General features: G+C 44.6%; 1 protein-coding gene across 2 annotated transcripts in view; it reads left to right on the top strand.

Moving 5' to 3' along the window:
• The window catches only part of Piwil2 (piwi like RNA-mediated gene silencing 2), a 63604-nt gene extending 44365 nt beyond the window's left edge, over positions 1 to 19239 (top strand). Inside the window, exons 18-22 of one of the 2 annotated variants that reach the window (XM_036199875.1) lie at positions 676 to 764; positions 3212 to 3317; positions 16499 to 16752; positions 17266 to 17373; positions 18987 to 19239. In XM_036199875.1, coding sequence (XP_036055768.1) covers positions 676 to 764; positions 3212 to 3317; positions 16499 to 16752; positions 17266 to 17373; positions 18987 to 19143 — 714 coding nt within the window. In that variant the 3' untranslated portion in view covers positions 19144 to 19239. The remainder of the gene's footprint in view (positions 1 to 675; positions 765 to 3211; positions 3318 to 16498; positions 16753 to 17265; positions 17374 to 18986) is intronic. The other variant, XM_036199874.1, reaches the window with a different exon arrangement.
• The last annotated feature ends 301 nt before the right edge of the window (positions 19240 to 19540 follow it).

Raw genomic sequence — 19540 nt, 5'->3', positions numbered from 1 at the left:
TCCTCCCTACACCAAGGCTGAGCAAAGTGTCTCAGCATAGGCCCTAGGTTCCAAAAAGCCAGCTCATGCACCAAGGACAGGTCCTGGCTTCACTGTCTGGGGGCCCCTTAAACAGTTCAAGCTAACCAACTGTCTCACTTAACCAGAGGGCCTGGTCCAGTTCCATGGAGGCTCCTCAGCTGTTGGTTCACAGTTCATGTGTTTCCACTAGTTTGGCTATTTGTCCCTGTGCTTTTTCCAATTATGGTCTCAATATCTCTTGTTCATGTATCCCTCCTCTCTCGACAATTGGACTTCTAGAGCTCCACTTGGGGTTTAGCCATGGATCTCTGCATCCGCTTCCATCAGTCATTGGATGAGAGTTCTGTCACGACAGTTATGGTGTTTGGCCATCCGATCACCAGAGTAGGTCAGCTTAGGCACTCTCTCAACCATTGCCAGTAGTCTTTTGTGGAGATATCTTTCTGGATTTCTGGGGACCTCTCTAGCACTCTGCTTCTTCCTATTCCCATGCAAGGAAAGAGATACTATGATAAATGAAGACCCCATGGGAATAGAACTTGTTTTCATATGTAAATTTTAAGGGAGGTTGCTTTGAAGTTGAGATAATAAATATAGAGCAATGGATTGCTTGGGTTTGAACTTTTGCTATTGTGTTCTTGTTTTTCAACCTAGAAACAATTAATGGTGATTGGGATGGATGTATACCATGACCCCAGCAGAGGCATGCGCTCTGTGGTTGGCTTTGTTGCCAGCATAAATCTGTAAGTAACAGTCATAGTTATATTACTGTTGATTACCTCCTTTTGATGCCTGATGTTATTATAAATCCATCAGATGATTTTTGGGCACTCTGTGTCATAGTATAGGAAGCAATAAGTTCCTTTTTCTGTCCTCTCATATCTGTATTTGCAGTGGGATTGACACACTTACCAGGCATGGATCTGCAGCTCTTGGAAGGACAGAGACTGCCAGTATCTTGTGTTACTAGCCTTTTTAGAAATGGAATTGTCAGCCTGGTGGTGGTGGCACACGCCTTTAATCCCAGCACTCGGGAGGCAGAACCAGGCGGATCTCTGTGAGTTTGGGGCCAGCCTGATCTACAGAGCAAAATCCAGGACAGGCACCAAAATTACACAGAGAAACCCTGTCTTGGGAAGAGAGAGAGAGAGAGAGAGAGAGAGAGAGAGAGAGAGAGAGAGAGATATGGAATTGTCATTGGGGAAAGTGTGTGTACGTATGTGTTTCTCATGCCAAAGATCAACATTAGTTGTCTTTTTTTTTTTTTTTTTAAAAGACAGGGTCTCTCTATGTAGTCTTGGCTGTCCTGGAACTCACTTTGTATACCAGGCTGGCCTCAAATTCACAGAGATTTGCCTGCCTCTGCCTCCCATGTGCTGGGATTAAAGACATGGCCACCACCCCAGGCTTAGGAGGTCAGAAAAGGGCATTTGTCCCCTGGAACTGGAGTTAGAGCTGTGAGCCTCCAAGTGGTTGCTGGGGATCAAACCAGGTTCTCCAGGAGAGCAGCCAGTGCTCTCAGCTGCTGAGCCATCTCTCTGTCCCCGCCACCCTATTTTGGGGGACAGGCTCTCTCTCTCACTGAACTTGGAGCTTGCCAATTCTGCTAAATTGGCTGGCCCACAAGGTGCATGGATTTTCCTCTTTGCCTCCTACCTCTGAGATTACTGGTACATACCACTAAGCCCAGTTTTTACAAGAGTATTGGGGCTCAAACTAGGTCCTCATGCTTGGGCAGCAAGCCCTTTACCAACTGAGCCATCTCCTCAGCCCCCAGTGAAGTTTTTTTTTGTTTGTTTGTTTTAAAATTTAAGATTTATTTATTTATGTATACAGCATGTATGTCTGCAGGTCAGAAGAGGGCACCAGATCTCATTACAGGTGGTTGTGAGCCACTATGTGGTTGCTGGGAATTGAACTCAGGACCTCTGGAAGAGCAGCCAGTACTCTTAACCTCTGAGCCATCTCTCCAGCCTGAAGTTTTGTTTTTTTGTTGTTTTTTTTAATTTATTTATTTAATGTATGTGAGTGACTTGTCTTCACGGACGGCAGAAGAGGGAATCAGATCCCACTAGAGATGGTTGTGAGCATCTGGTTATTGCTAATTGAACTCAGGACCTGTGGAAGAGCAGCCAGTGCTCTTAAACGATGAGCTGTCTGTCCAGCCCCTGAAGTGATTTTATTATTTATTATAATTATGAAAATAAGGTATTCTCATTGCACATATATGTAGAAATTTAGAAAACAAAAGTTCCTAATGTTCATCCTTGATTAACTGTCACCAAACGTTTGATGCAGATGAACCTTCATGTTCTCTCATGCACATTTGTGAATATCCAAGACCAGTCCCATGTCACTGAAGCAGTTTATAGAATGAACATCAGAGAGCATGCTCACACAGATCGAGGAGGTCCCATCACTAGATGATGTATTTTTCTAAAATATTACACTGAGGGTAACTATACATGTGAGCTAATACACACATGTGTATTTATTTATAGGAATGGGATATTACCGTGCACACTCTTCATCAGTTTCAATCTGTGTGTAGTGTTAGGTATGGAACCCAAGGCTCTACACATGCTAGACAAATGCTCTGCCTCTGAGCCACACCCCCTCAGCCTGTCAGTTTATTTTATGTACATAAGCTGTAATTTGGATACTTCCCCCATCAATATGTGGAACTCTCTTTAGCTCTGCTCTGCACTGAGTTGACTGAATACTGTGTCCTCACTATTTCAGTAATTCTGTGCTGGTGGTTATCAACTTGTCACCCTTTCTATTGGAAGCAGTTTTGAAGGAAATACCCATAATCATACACACTTTGAAAGTTTTATAAAAAATTCTGAATATAGCTTACATGTATCTCCCAATCACTTTATGCTATTTAATAATAATAATTAGTATTAACTAGTGTGGGGGGGGGGTATTAGGGCTGTGGCACATGCTTGGACGACAGAGCCATCCCTGTGATGGAGTCAGTTATTCCTTTCACCTCCACATGGGTGTGGGCATGGAACTCAGTTTGTCAGGCTATACTGACTCCGCAAATGCATTTGGCAGGTAGATATGTGTTGAGTTGGTTCAAAAGGAATCTTGTGTGTGCATAGCAGACCACAGGCTTTCCTGTGGGAGTGGCTGCTCACTGTCTTCTCTGTCTCTCCCTCTCCCACCCCCTGCACCTGCCTAGCACACTCACCAAATGGTATTCGAGGGTGGTGTTCCAGATGCCACATCAGGAAATTGTGGACAGCCTGAAGCTCTGCCTGGTGGGCTCCTTGAAAAAGTATTATGAGGTGAGGAGACCAGAAATCCTAACATTTCTTCATTTTAAGGGCTACCTATTAAGTTTTGAGCAGGAATCTGGTGTGGTGGGAAGAAATCAAGGGTGAATCTCTGAAAGAGCTGGAACCCAGTAGAGAGCTCAGTGTCCTGTCAGGTGTCTGCTGAAGAGCAGCTTCAGAGCCGACACCGCACCCTGGTGTGGTCAGTTCAGATCCACCTGGTTGACCATGGTGCCTTCAGACAGAATTCCCATGCCCTTGCTGCCTGAGTTGGAGGTAAACTTCAGCAATTAAGACTTACTAATTTACTCAACTGTTTATGACTATCATTAGCTGCTGACTCTTCATTTTGGTTCAGGACAAAAGCTGCACTGTAAATCACGTCTCATAATTGCAAAGAAAGCTCCCCATGGAGAATTGCTGTTATTAAACTGATATGAGGTCTAAAAGAGTGAGCAAGCCGGGTTCTGAGTTTTGCACTGGCCAGGACATGAAAGGAGGCGGTGGGGCCAGTGGGGCTTTGGACAGGGAATAGACAACAGTAGACAACTGAAGTCATTCTCTGAAACCCCACCTTGTTTCTTTATGGAATTGGATTCTTTCAGTGTCCTGCACATGTTAGACAATAGGGACTTCTGTGTCTAAGAAGATCCAAATGATGTGGTAATTCATCCCCAAGCTCTGTTACTTCTTTTCTTACTCCTGTTTCTTTGCAGACTTCACTCAAAGATGATTTCTATGCCACTAACCTATTTTCTCCTTGCTGTTCCCTCCCTTAGCTGAAATGATTGGTTTGTGTTCTTTTCCCAGAGTCCTTCACTGTGTCCCGTTTACAGGTCATCTCATCTTGATAACTTGAGTTTGTTATTTCTGTCATTACCCAGCCTTCTCTGTTTTGGTGGTGTTTGGCGTCAAACTCAGGGCCTTGCACATGCTAAGTAAATGCTTTACTTCTGAGCTATATTCCTAGACCTCTCACTGGATTTTTGCTTTTGTTTTGTTTTTGTTTTTGAGACAAGGTCTCTCTATGTAGACTCCATATGTAGACCAGGCTGGCCTTGAACTCATAAAAGCCAACATTTTTCTGCCTCACAAGTGCTACCATATTCGGCTTGGGAGTGGGTTTTTTCTATTCATTTCTTTGGTGATTTCCTCTCATCTGTTTATGCTTACCTTTTCTGGTTTTCTGGATGGAAGTCTCCTGATTTTTATGTGTGTCTGTCCTATTTTTTATATCTTATGCTTTTCTAGCAAATGTTAATTCAGAAATGTCATTGTTGATACAAGAATCTAGGACTGAACAATGAACTTTACCTAAGCTTATCCCAGTTCAGAAGGCCTACCAGTTGGAAGTTTGAGTGGCTCCCCAAATCTCACTCAGTTTTGACAATTCACTGAAGGGACACAGAACTCAATAAAAGCTGATATTTCCATGTTTGGGGTTTGTTTTAGGAAAAAGATAACAGATTAAAGTCATCTAGGAGAAGGAATGCACCATCCGAGTCAGGAAGTACCGTACAGGGAACATAGTCAGTAGTTCTCTCCCTGTGACAGCAGAGCACTTTGTTTCCTGGGACCAAGATATGATAAGGCATGTGGAGAACTGCCAACCATAACCTGAGCCTTGCTACCCAGAAGTTCACTGAGATGCTTACATAGGTGTGGTGGGCCGATTAATTACCCTTTTGATTGATTGAACTCTGTAATGTTTGTAGCTGACTTGTAAGCAGCCTGTGATGCCTCTATTCAGATAGCTTAATAGCTAATGAATAGGCAGAATTGCTACAAGGCTTGAACTATTTTGAGTTGATTGTGTGGCCAAGGCTGTACTCTGTCTGTGATTGTCTTGCTTTAGCTGCCTAAGTACAGGGATTGCAAGCGTGTACCACCAAACACAACTTAAGGGATTTCCTCAGGTGTTGTGAACCTCTTCTCTCCATCCTGTGGTCATGGCTGATCTTTAGTCACCACAGGATCAAGGTTGCAGGTGGGAAAAGAAAGCACTGGAGTAAGTTAATCATGATCCTTAGAGTCATGAGAAATCACATTCGAATTATCTTAAGTTTTGAATTTTATCTACTGATCCAAGATCATGATGTTCTCCAGTTTGTCAGTGCCTGTACTCAGGTACCCAGGGAAAACCCCCAGGGAAAACCTCCAGATCTTTTTTTTTTTTTTTTTTTTAAGATTTATTTATTTATTATGTACACAGAAGAGGGCGCCAGATCTCATTACAGATGGTTGTGAGCCACCATGTGGGTGCTGGGAATTGAACTCAGGACCTCTAGAAGAGCAGTCGGTGCTCTTAACCTCTGAGCCATCTCTCCAGCCCCAAACCTCCAGATCTTTAAAGGGATCACTCCAGAACCCACATTATCTGTTGTTTGCTTATTGTGAACATCATGTTTGGCTTTTGGTTTTGAAAAAGGAACACACATATGCCATTCTCCTTATTTGTTGTTGTTTGTTTGTTTTTTGAGCTGAGGTGTTATATTGTAGCTCAAGTTACCCTGGAAATCACTATTAATCTGAGCTAAATTTATAGATGTGAGTCATTATGCCCAGTGTGCTTCACTTTAATTAAAGAGCTAATGAAAGAAGAAAAATAAGGAAGTGGAGATGCAAACAAAAGAACAGAAATGCAGAGAAGTGAGGGTTCTTAGGTGCCTTCCCCAAGGACATGCAGCTAAGAGGTTAGACATTGCTCAGCATTAGAGGAAGTCTCCAAGGACCAAAACTAAAGCTGAGCCCCCCAACATGCTTGTTCTGAGTATGTATCTTCCCCCTCTTTGGGATGCAAATCCTAAATATTACCAAGCTTAAAGCAAATTTAAAAAAAAAGAGATGAATGAACTCTGACTCCTTCTCATTCCCCCGTGTGGATGGGCTGGGCTGTGACTGCTGCCTTAGGAGAAGCAGATACTCGGCAGGAAGTGACATCATCCCAGAGAGCAGCCCACAAGTCCCCAGGGTGTGAGGAGAGAAAATGAGAAGAAACTGAGGAACTCACAGATTGAGTTAATTGATTAGATACCCTGTGTGTGGTGACACATTTCTGTTGAACCAGCTTCTCCAGAGGCTGAGACTGGAGGATTACAGTTTGGGAGGCCCTCTGTCTCAAACAGATGAGAGGGTAAAGGCACTTGCCCACAAGCCTGACCATCTGAGTTTGATCCCTGAACCTACATGATAGAAGAGAACCTATTCCTATAGCTTCCCTACACACACACACACACACACACACTCACACACTGTAACATGCATCTTCCCCCAATAAATCAATGTAAAAAAAGAATAAAATGAATGAATAAATAAAAACAACTTAGTATCTTCAAAGAGATTTTCTAAAAAGCACTAAGGATTTGGACAATGAACTGGGAGCTATGAAATCTACAATTTCTAGAAGTGAAAACTGCAATAATTAAGATTGCACACTCCATAGATAGGTGTGTTAGTGTTTTAAGGATGCTATAACAAAGCACCGTGGGTGGAGGACTTGAAGAATTACATGTGTTTCCTCCCAGTTCCTGAGGTGAGAGCTTTGAGGTGAAGGCGGCAGTGGGGTTGATTTCTCCTGGTCTCTTTCTTTGTCCTCTAAATGGATTTTCACAATTCTTACCTCTATGTTGGTGTCATTATCTTTTTTTTTTTTTTTTAAAGCAGTCACATTGTGAGACTCAGCAGGGTAGGGTGTCAGCTTATAAGTTTCCTGGGGTGAACAGAGATGCTCCATCCAGAGCCATGGGTAGCAGTGGTTTACAGGGATGCGCTCCATCCAGAGCCATGGGTAACAGTGGTTTACAGAGATGCTCCATCCAGAGCCATGGGTAACAGTGGTTTACAGAGATGCTCCATCCAGAGCCATGGGTAGCAGTGGTTTACAGGGATGCTCCATCCAGAGCCATGGGTAGCAGTGGTTTACAGGGATGCTCCATCCAGAGCCATGGGTAGCAGTGGTTTACAGGGATGCTCCATCCAGAGCCATGGGTAGCAGTGGTTTACAGGGATGCTCCATCCAGAGCCATGGGTAGCAGTGGTTTACAGGGATGCTCCATCCAGAGCCATGGGTAGCAGTGGTTTACAGGGATGCTCCATCCAGAGCCATGGGTAGCAGTGGTTTACAGGGATGCTCCATCCAGAGCCATGGGTAGCAGTGGTTTACAGGGATGCTCCATCCAGAGCCATGGGTAGCAGTGGTTTACAGGGATGCTCCATCCAGAGCCGTGGGTAACAGTGGTTTACAGGGATGCTGCCATCCAGAGCCATGGGTAGCAGTGGTTTACAGGGATGCTCCATCCAGAGCCGTGGGTAACAGTGGTTTACAGGGATGCTCCATCCAGAGCCGTGGGTAACAGTGGTTTAAATACAGCTGAAGAAAGGTCGGACTAAAGCACAGAGATGCAAGAGCTAAAAATCAGGGAAACCAACAGATAGTTCTTTCTTTTTAGAAAGAAATTATTTAATTAAGGTACACTGGGGTTTTACCTGCATGTATACCTGTATGAGGGTGTCAGATCCCCTAGAACTGGAGTCACAGATAGTTGTGAACTGACCTGTGGGTGCTGGGAATTGAACCTGGGTCCTTTGGAAGAACAGCCGGTGCTTTCAATCTCTTGAGCCATTTCTCCAGCGCCTCAGGTATGCATTTCTATATGTATTTTTTGTTTTGTTTTGTTTTCAAGGCAAGGTTTCTCTGTGTAGTCCTGACTGTCCTGGAACTTGCTCTGTAGACCAGGCTGGCCTCGAACTCAGAGATCCACCTGCTTCTGCCTTCTGAGTGCTGGGATTAAAGGCATGTGCTGTCACCACCTGGCTTGTATTTTGTATTTTAACTCCATACTGCCCTTTTCTTCCTCCTATGTATTTTAAAATATTAAAATAGCATGTTTTAAAATATGCAAGGCAGCAGAAAAACATAAGGACCAAAGCAGTATCTGAAAAGACAGCAGAGAAGACTGTTCTGTAGAAGAGAGCATGTCAGGTCATTGATTCAGAAAGTCCAATAAGCAGGCTGGTACAATGGTGCATCTGTAATTTCAGCACTCAGGAGGTAGATGCAGGATGATCCTGAGTTCAAGGCTAGCCTGTACAGCCTAGTGAGACCTGGTGTCTGTCTGCCTGTCGGTCTGTCTGTGTGTGTCTTATATACACACACAGTCCAACAGATCCCAGGAGATGAAAATATGTGTATGTGTGTGAGTGTGTATGTGTTTATGTATATGTGTGCAGAGATACAGTTAGACACATTATAAAAACTTGTTGGGAGCAAGCATAAAAATAGATATAAAGAAGAGGTTATATCCTTAATGGATTAATGGGTAACTTGTCAACAGAAACAGTGCAGCCATAAGATATAGAGCAGTGACTTCAAAGCGCTATAGGACACTGACCACCAACACTGGATCTAATGTCCACCTCAAATGACTCCAGTAATGAAGGGAAAGATGTTCAGGGACGTGAGAAGTGGAGATGCCCTCCTCATCAGATCAACACCAAGGTAAACTACTAAACAACATTGTTCACAGGCAAAAGACACTCTAGGTAAAAGATAGAAATGTTAAAGGACTAAGCAACAGTAAAAGTAATAGATATGAGGGCAATTTTAAATGACTGCATAACATCTAAAAGCATGCAGTGTCGCAGTGGATACATTTGTGGGGAGTCTACACTGGCATCCATGACAGAGGTGGCATATCAGCTCATGATTAGGAAGAAGCAAACAACATTCCAATGTTAAGACTTTGAATTATGAGGAAAAAGTACAAGACACTCTTATGTTACATTTTATTGTGATAAAGATGAATGTTGTGCTAGGCATGTCCATAATCCCAGCACTGAGAATGTTGAGCCAAGAAGATCTTGAGTTTGAGGCCAGCCTAGGCTACTGTTCTGTGACTGTGAGTGTGGGGTATGGAAATATGGTTTCTCTGTGTAACTCGGGTTGATCTCAAACTCCCCACATCCCAGGCTGGCCTTGAATTGTAATCCTCTTGTCTCATCTAGAAGTCCTGATATGCTCCACCACATCCAGCTCTGCCTGCTATCTAAGGGAAACTTGGATGCAGATGCAGAGAGAATTAATTCCATGTGGAAGTGCCGAGCCACAGAGGAGCCACCCCCCACTCCACTGTGAAAGCAGTGCAGAAGTTCCAGTGTTGTAGCCATAGCCCCTGGGAGCTTGAGGGGTCGAAACCAGATCTTTCTCTGGGTCTTCAGAGAAAGCGTGGCTCTACTGACACTTTAAACACTTTTTAAAAGGGGGTCTCAACCAGGTATGGTGGCACACCTTTAAACCTAGCCCTTGGGAGGCAGAGGTCGGGCAGGTCTACAGACACGGAGAAACCCTGTCTTAGAACAACAACAACAAAAGGGGTCTCATGTATCCCAGGCTGGTCTCAGACTCACTGTGTAGCCAAGGATGGTGTTGAATTTCTGGTTGTCTTTCCTCTACTGCCCAAGGTCAGGGATTCTTGGAGTGTCCCACCACACATACTCTGTGTGGTGCTGGGGGTCAGACATGGGGTTTGTGCATGCTAAGTCAGCACTCTACTAACTGGGCTACAGCCTCAGCCCACTACTTACATCTTGATTTCATCTTGCAGCTTTCAGAACCATAAGAAAACAAACATCGGTTGTTTGGAGCCACCCAGTTTGTGGTTCTTCGTAAGAACAGTCATGGGGAAGCAACTACTTTACTCTTCATCTTAGAGGGGAAGCAGCTAGTTTATGTCTCTCGTGAGTGTGATGCCACTAAATGTAGAGGTTTTTCATGGAGGACCTGGATAAGATATTTTTTGTCACATAGATTGAAGTCCCCTTCTGAACTAGCCTTGCTAAACAGCAATAAGCATGCTCACTGCAAACAAAGGTAGCTTCCTGCCTTTCCAGTCTCTGTTTATTGCAGCTTCATACTGGAAGTTTCAACTAATGCAATAAAGAAAGGAAGCTGGTTTATTTCTCCTAAATGTTTTCACTTTTTGTCTTAATGGCAATGATGTGTGTGGTTTTATTTGAAGTTCAGTTCTATAAGAAAGGAAACTGTTGGGGATAGAGAGATGTCCTGGTGGTTAAGGGCACTTGTTGCTCTTGCAGAGGACCCGGGTTCAGTTCCTAGCACCCATACGGTGATTGACAACCATCTATCTCCAGTTGTAGGGGACCTGACATCCTCTTTTGAACTCTGTGGGCACCAGGCAGCACACACATGGTGAACATGCATACATGCAGGCAAAATGTTCATACATATAAAGTAAATCTTAAAAAATGTCTAGCAAGATAGGAAACTATGTTTCCAATATGGTTGGCGTGCCCCACAGCTTCATGTATTAAAATTTGATTTCCACTGTAGCTACTGACAGACTGGAATTTTAATCTGACTATGGTGTTTAGAGGTGTGGCCTCTAATCCCAGCACTTGGGAGGCAAAGATGGGCAGACCTCTATGAGTTCAAGGTTAACCTGGCCTATATAATACATTCCAGGACAGCTAGAGCAACATAATGAGACCTTGTCTCAAAAAAAAAAAAAAAAAAAAAAAAAAAAAAAAAAAGAAAAAAAAAGAAAATGGTAAGATTCACATGTGGAAACTATTAAACTGATGAAGAAATAAAAATAATTCTTATTTATTGTTAGATTTGACATAATTGAGGTGTCAGTTCTTCCCGGCTGTAATGGCGGAGTCAATGGAATCTCAGCAAGTTCTTTTGTGGACATCAACAGAGTGATTCTAAGACACAGGCTAGCCACCATAATACCTAAGGACAGTCTGAAGACGGATGCTACAGAACTTAAACACTTTTCACCATAAAGCTGTGGTGATTGGGACTGTGTGAGTCTCATGGGAAGATAAACAGAGAGTTAAGGGAGAAGAACAGCCCAGAAATATACTGGGCAAGTATAGTGGTATAACCTTTGCTAAAGAAATGGAGACAAGGCAGTGGGAGACTGAAGTCTTTGAACAAATGCTGCTGAAACAGTGGGCCTGAAACATGCAAAAAGTAATACTCTTGGCACAGCCTTCACTGCACAAAAGTTAGCTGACAGTACCTCACACACCTATGCTTAAAGTTTAAGACCCAGGGCTGGAGAGATGGTTCAGTAGTTAAGAGTCCACACTTCTCTCGCAGAGGACCAAAGTTTGTAGCCAGATGTTTCTCCGGTCCTGCCCGGCCCTGAGGTCCAGATGAATCTCTCCCACCTGCAGTCCTGCAACCGCTTATAAAATAATTACACAGAGGCTTATCTTAATTATAAACTGTATGGCCTCTGGCTTCAGCTTCCTGCTAACTAGCTCTTTCATCTTAATTTAACCCATTCCTATTCATCTATATGTTGCCACGTAGCTGTGGCGTTACCAATCTGCTGGCATCTTGTTGCTCCTTTGGCGATGGCCTGGCATCCAGTTGCTCCTTGTAGCCAGTGTCCACGCTGCCAGTTACAGGAAGAACAAGTTCTCACATAGCTGGATGGCTGGTTCATGATGCAGAATCTGTCCAGACAGGAAGACATACTTGCAAGGAGCTGGAACTCGGATAGTACCAGGCCAATTCCAGTACATGTGGCACAGTTTGAAAGTCAACCTGAGTCTTTCTAAAGATGCAAAACCCAGTGGCTCATAGCTATAATCCCTGAGGCTAGTCTGAGCTACATAGACCCTGTCTCAAAATAAATCACAATTAAAAGAGGCAAAATGGCCTACTGTGGTGGCTCATGCCTGCAGTCTGTCATTCAGCACTTGGGAGGCAGAGGCAAGAGGGCTGTGTCATGTGTGGGATGTCTGTCTGTCCAGGAGTGGAGGAAGTGGTGGTACACAGCAGTTGGGCATGGTGGCCCATACTCAAATCCTAGTACATGGGGCTAAGAGAGAAGGATTTTGCCTCAGCTTTGACGCCAGCCTTGGTTACATAAATCAGTATCAGGCCAGCTGAGGCTAGGCTACATAGGTCTTGTCTAAGGCTAAGAAGGCCCAGACTCACTGCACTTCTCTTTCCTCTAAAGTAGACAGAAGACCAGAGCTGACATGAAAGAATGTCACCAGATGTCAAGTAAGCATGTGGAAAGACGCTCAACCATGCCCTTAGAGCCTTACACAACATTGTAAGCCAACGTTGATCTGCCATCCAGCTGTGGCAATAGCTAAGTCCAGGACACTGGGAATACCAGATGCTGGGGTGATGCAGAGCTGTCAGAATGCTCAGTTTGCCATTACACGACTAAACGTACTAATAGTATACCATAAAACTTCCCCCAGAATCCAGGAGCCCTGCTCTTCGACATTTTCCCTCAACAAGTTGAAAACTAGGAGCCCACAGTAAACTACCTGGAAGCTTACTCGTGCTCACTGAGACCTGGAAGCAGCCAGTGTGCTCTTTGGTGGGTGAACGTCTAAATGACTGGCATACTCAATGAGGAGCTTACTCAGTGCTAAAAAGAAATGAGAGACCAGGCATAATGATGCATGTCTGTAATCCCAGCACTCAGGAGGGTGAGGCAGGAGGATTACTGAGAGTTCAAGGCCATGCTGGAGGTTAGTGAGATTGTGTTTCAAAAAGTAAAAAGAAGGCCAGGCACCTTCTCGGTAGTAAATCAGTTTCCTGGCATATGGCCCTGGGTTCAGTCCCTGCTAGTGAAGAAGGAAGGAAGAAAAAAGGAAGGAGGGAAGAAAGGAAATGTATGAAGTTGAAATAACCGTAAGCTGCGATCTAGCACTTGAGAGCAGGAAATGGGTAGATTAGAAGTGGAAAGTCATGCTCAGCTACATACAGAATTTGAAATCAGCTTGGGCTACATGAGACCCTGTCACAAACAAACAAACAAAAAAACAAAACAAAAAAACCCCAACCTACTAAGTTCAATGCATATTAGAATAAATGGTGTTTAAATGAAAAGTAACTAATAAAGTTTGAGACCAGTGCTGGTTTGTTTTCTTTTTTTAACATGTTAACATGTTTGCAAATGGCCAAAATATCTGACTTGAGTCTATTGCAATACTACACATCATTTACTCTGAAAAGTGCTATTGTAATTTATGTCAAAATTTTCATGAAAATGAATCAGGATATGCTGGGGGTGAAGCTTGGTAACAGAGTGCTTGCCTAGTTTGGTCTCCAGCAGGAGAGAAGAGAAGTTTTCCCCAGAGCCCATCCTGAGAATCATTGCACTCATGTCCAGCTGCCTGGTCTACATGTGTGCTTCCTGGCCACTCCAGCTTTACAAGGCTGGGTACCAGATTGCCTACCACTTGCGTGTGGAAATCAAAACAGGTTTACACCTGCCTCTGCAGCTTTCTCTCTCATGACTAAGTCCCTGAACTGACTTGACCTGCTACTGACTTGAGCTTTAACAGTTCTGCCTGAGCTCCTGACTGCTGCAACCTGAAATTGCTGCAGAGGTGCCCTCAGCCTGGGGCTGACAGAACCTGGGGCTGGACTACTTTGGTTTGTTTGAACTTTCTGTCTTGTGTAGAGAGTCACTATGTTTGTGTAAGTCTCACAGTGTTGCCCAGCGTCTTGGAGCCTCTTCAGATCCTCTTGCCTTAGCCTCTCAACTATTGGGATTAAAGTGGTATGCTGCCATGTCCAGCTTCTGCGTGTTTTTGATGAACATCTGATCCTAGAAAGCAGAACAGGGAAGTGCCTGTGGCCTGTGAGACAATGTTGTCTTTGCATTTCAAGTCCAGCTTCCCTTTTCTCACATAGTTGGGAAGAGATTGGGGTTCAACATTATCTTGAGCAAACAATTGCTGTCCAAGGAGGACCTGCTCACTCCTGTCTGCCCTTCTTGTGCTGCTGGAGATGGAACCCAAGGCGTTGCATATGCTAGGCAAACACTCTCCCATGAGCTCCATCCCAGCCATCCCTGATGGCCACCTGCCTCAGCTCCACCCCCACTTCTACCCCCGTGCTAGGATTTCAGGTGTGCACCATCATTCCCAGATCTTCTGTGTCTTCGGGTCCTAAGGTGAAGGGATCTCATGACAGCCCCTCTTTCTTCTCAGTCTGTCAGTGTGGAGGAACCTTACAAGTCTCTCCAGTGTCGTGCCTCAGACAGCCACACTGGCCTTACTGCTCCTTGTCTCTCACTCCCGGCTCTGGCTGTGTGTCCTGACACAATGTTCCCTCTTGCACTCTTCTGTTCCCAGAGCGGTTTACTTTTCCTTTTATTCTTTTTGAGATAGGTTCTCAGGCAGCACAGGCTGACACTCTCTGTAGCGGAGACTGGCCTTGAACTTTTGATCCTGCTACCGCCATCTCCTGAATTCTAGGATTACAGGCATGCACCGCCCCACCTGGGTTTTATCTGGTGCTAGAGGTGGAGCACAGGGCTCCGCGCATGCTAGGGAAGCACGTAGCAGCTGAACTCCGGCCAGCAGGGTTTTACTTTCTCCTCTTTGATGGTGTTGGCAGTGCTGGGAGATTTGCTTTGTGTGTCTGGCTCCCAGGTCTCATTTGAATCACATGAGCATTGCATGTTAACAAAATAGCTTGGCAGAGTAGAGAGCGTTGGGCGTAGAGACAGGAGGACTGAGAGTTCTAGACCAGCCCCAGGTACACAGTGACTTTGAGGTCAGCCTGCACTGGATGAGACCCTGTCTCCAAACGGACAAACAAAATGAACTTTGCAGTTTTCTGAGGCAGCGCGATGGCACATATCTAGTGGAGATGACACATTTGTTTTGTGGGTGAGTGGAGCCTCACTCATGTCAAGTAGCATTCAGCTCAGCAGCTGCCCAGTGCCAGGAGCACTGAGGTGGTGCCCTCCTGGCCATTTAGTGCCATGTGTCCAGAACACTAAACAGAGCTGTACAGAGCCCAGGATAGCTCTAATAGTGGACACTCGTCCAGCTCCAGATACTGGCCTCCTGGGGCTGAGAAACCCTGGTTTAGGGCCTGGAGACCTTGCGGTCACTCTGTCCTGTCACATTAAAAAAAAAAAGGCCCAGGGGGAGAGATGAGAGGCAGAAAAAAGTACCACAGACAGGGATAGTAGCTCCAGTGATTGTGAAGATGTTTGTAAATGTTGGAATGTTTGAGGTGTCTCAGAAAAGGGGGACATTCATTTTTTTAAAAAAGTTTTGAAACCAGGGGTCTCATTATATAGCCCTGGCTGACCTGGGGACTCAACATGTAGGCAACTTGGTCTTGAACTCATAGAGATCCATCTACTTCTGCCCCTGGAGTGGGGGTGGGGGGTGTTAAAGGCATGTATCATCACACACCCAACTTGAAACATTTGAATGAAAACTTTAAAAAGATGCTTTGAGGGAGGAAATTTGAGACCAGAGTTTACCCCGCTGCTTAGGCTAACCTGCAGTTTATTGTGTAGCCTAGGCTGGTGTCATATCCACAGCAGTTTTCCTGCCTTGGACTTTTGACAGCTGGGACTACAAGCACAAGCCACCATGCTCAGCAAGATCATTTTTGGAAAAGAGTTTTTGAGATAAACTTTTCTTGTAGAGCCATCTTTACAGAGTGTAATGAGTATTTGAGCTTTATTCGTGATTTATCTTTTAAGGGACAAGAACCTACATTAAACTGCATGTAAGCAGATCAGTTTACTCAGGGCTGATGCAGTGAGAACCCACTTACTTTATTAGGTATCATAAGTGTATCTGACATTCTGCCGGTCAGGGGACATTCAGTAAAGAAGCTGTCACCTGTCAGCAACTTGGGATGTTACTTGTGTGTTAAAATCTGAGTCTTAATTCAAGTCAGATAAACACTGACTCACCTTTTTTGGCCATTATCTTTGTAAAAATTTTTGAGTCCTTGCTTTCTCCTTCTTCTTCCTTCTTCTTTCCTCCTTTTCTCCTCCCTCCCTCCTTTCCTTCCTTTTTTCCAGAGACTAGATTTCACCATATGGCCCAGGTGCCCTAGAACTCACGGTGATCCTCCTCTCTCGGCCTTTCAGATGCTGCCATTGCCTTTTGACCATGTTTGCTCTGTTTGAGGGCAGGCTGTGAGCGCGTCACTCATTGCCGAGTTTCCCTTCATATTTTATAGCACCTCGGCCATATCAAGCCTGTTTGCTACTCTGAACAAATCTAGAAATGGCATGCTTGGCAGTCATGTGCTTTGGGCTAACTGCTACAGTTCCCACCTGCCCAGACTCCAGCCTGCACAATGACTGTGAGCTTTTCACTGTGGTCCTTGAGCCAAGGGCCCTTGGAGTCACCTCTTCCAGCTGTCATTGCAGGTGAACCACTGTCTCCCAGAGAAGATCGTGGTCTACCGAGATGGAGTGTCTGATGGCCAGCTAAAGACAGTTGCCAACTATGAGATTCCTCAGCTGCAGAAGTGCTTTGAAGCTTTTGAGAACTACCACCCCAAGATGGTGGTGTTTGTGGTTCAGAAGAAAATCAGCACCAATCTGTACCTTGCCGCTCCCGATCACTTTGTGACTCCCTCCCCTGGGACTGTGGTTGATCATACCATAACCAGCTGTGAGTGGTAAGTAGACAAAATGAGGAAGAGTAAGCTGGAGAAGTTGTCTGTTGTCTGAATATTCCTGGAGAGGTGTAGAATGGAATCCTCCTCATTGAGGTGTTGAAGAAAGCAAGCTTAGATTGAGCTCAGTGGTGGAGCAATAGCCCTGCATAAGCACAAGCGCATCTCTGTCACACACACACACACACACACACACACACACACACACACACGAGTACACACGGCATGCATAGACATTTTGTTACTGGGGGTTTAACCTTGTGTCTCATGAACACTCCACCACAAAGCTGTGTTCAGAGGCTTAAATTTTTTTATTTTTTTATTTTTGAGACAGAGATTCTCTGTGTATCCCTAGCTGTACTGGAACTGGCTCTGTAGACCAGGCTGGCCTTGAACTCACAGAGATCTTCCTGTCTCTGCCTCTTGAGTGCTGGGATTAAAGGTGTGCACCACCACCACCACCACCACCACCACCACCGAGCTAAAAAAGTTTTGTTGGTGCTCTTTCTTTGCTAGGGTGGATTTCTACCTTCTTGCCCATCATGTACGGCAGGGCTGTGGCATACCTACACACTACATCTGTGTCCTGAACACGGCAAATCTGAGCCCTGATCACATGCAGAGGTGAGCCTGTCAGAAATGTACTTGTTCTCACTGTTCATCCTGACTAATAGCTAAGTCATTAGTCACTGTCCCTCAAGATAGTATATTCCTTTTGTGTGTGTTCTTATGAACACAGGTCTAGAGGCTGAGGTCAGCATCAAGTGTCTTTTCTTAGCAGCTGTCTACCTTGATTTTTGAGACAGTATCTTTCACTGGAATCTAGAACTCCAGTTAGACAAGTTCTGTCTCTGGTGTTGAGATTACGTGAACTCACCACGTGGTTGCTAGGAACTGAGTTCCAATCCTCACTTGTGCAGTAAGCATTTCACCAACTGAACTGGCCAGCAGTATTTTACGCCTTGACTCTCTCAGATCTTGATATAGTAGTTATCTTTTTGAGGAGTGATTTGTATTCCTGTGTTATATTAAAATCACTTAAGGAGCTTTAAGAAAATATGGGTACCTGCTAGCCTTTACTCCTGTGTGTTATAAAGCATTGGTTTTGTTATGTTGCCCAGGTTGGTCTCAAACTCTCGAACTAAAGTCATGCTCCTAACACTCAGCCTTCTGAGTCGCAGAGATTACAGGACACACTACCATGCCTATAGGCATTTATATTTTAACAGACTGCTCCAGCGCATGTGGTAGCACATGCTTATAATTTTCTCACTCAGGAGGCTGAAGCCAGAAAATCACCTAGAATCACCAGCCTGAAGGACATAGTTAGTTCCAGGCCAGTCCCAGCTATTTAGCAAGACCTTACCTCAGAAAGCTAGCTAGCTAGCTAGATGGAAAGATAGATAGATAACCACTGCAAATGACTAGGACATACAGCCATGTTTATGATGTACTGACCCAGGAGACTGGTAAATGGCCTTTTAGCCTTTTCCTGTAGATAAAATAGGATTTCCCTTTGCGATGACTTTCTTCTTTTATTGTATTGCATTTTACATGTACAGTGTTTTGCCTACATGAATATATGTACACCATATGTGTGCTTGATGCTTGAGGAGGCCAGAAAAGGGTATCAGATCTCCTGGAACTGGAGTTATAGATGGTTGTGAGCTATCATGTGGTTGTTGGGAACCAAACCTGGGTCCTCTGGAAGAGCAGCAGGTGCTCTTAACTGCTGAGCCATCTCTCCAGCCCCTTCTTTTAAAAACAAACAAACAAACAAACAAACAAAAACCAAAAACCTAAAAACAAAAACAAACAAAAACAAACAAAAAAAAACCCAGGGAAATACCTAAAATGAGAAGGTACCTGTCCTTTGGCTTAAGTGGAAATGTAAACAATTCCAGATAAAAAAATAATGAGTACTCTCTCAGACCTACTGGCTCACACTTATAATCTCAGCACTTGAGAGGCTGAGGCAGGAAGATCATTGGCAGCTCAAGGCCAGCCTGGGCTAGTGGAGTTCTGAGCCAGCCTGGGCTAGATAGTTGAGAGCATGTACCCCCAAAACAAACCAACCAAGCAAATACAAAACCAAGAGTTCCTGAAAATAGCATTAGGTTTCCAGGACTCCTCAGTTTGTTGGTGAGTGAGCTGTGGGTTGTATCCCCAAGTGAGTGAAACCCTGCCCACCCCTAGGTGAAGGTGGAAGTGTTAACACATTTTCCTCCTAACTTCAGGTTGACTTTCAAACTGTGCCACATGTACTGGAATTGGCCTGGTACTATCCGAGTTCCAGCTCCTTGCAAGTATGCCCACAAGCTAGCCTTCCTGTCTGGACAGATTCTGCATCATGAACCAGCCATCCAGCTGTGTGAGAACTTGTTCTTCCTGTAACTGGCAGCATGGACACTGACTACAAGAAGCAGCTGGACTCCAGCTCTGCTCATTCTCACAGAATCAACAGCAACGGCAGTGGGGTTTTATCTTGGCATTTTCTCTTTCTCCATCCTTGTAGAATTATATTTCTGTTCTTTTAACCCTGGTATTACAGTAGAGTGTGGTGGTGCATGTCTGTTCTCCCAGCACTTGGGAAACTGAAGCAGAAGGATCTTTAGTTCAAGGCCAACTTGGACTACATGTTCCAGGCTAGCCAAGGTTACAGAGTGAGACCTGTCTCAGAAAACAAACACCCATCCCCCAAAAGCCCACACCAAAACCAAGCCTTGCCATCAGTCCAGGAAGCAAGTTTCTAGGCACCTGCTACAAGCTGCATTGCTGCTCTTGTAGAGCA

This window comes from Onychomys torridus, chromosome 9 (genome assembly GCF_903995425.1).
Source record: "Onychomys torridus chromosome 9, mOncTor1.1, whole genome shotgun sequence".
In the NCBI taxonomy this organism is placed as follows: Eukaryota; Metazoa; Chordata; class Mammalia; order Rodentia; family Cricetidae; genus Onychomys; species Onychomys torridus.
Note: the sequence above shows the minus strand (reverse complement) of the source record. Positions and strands in the feature narration are given on the sequence as shown.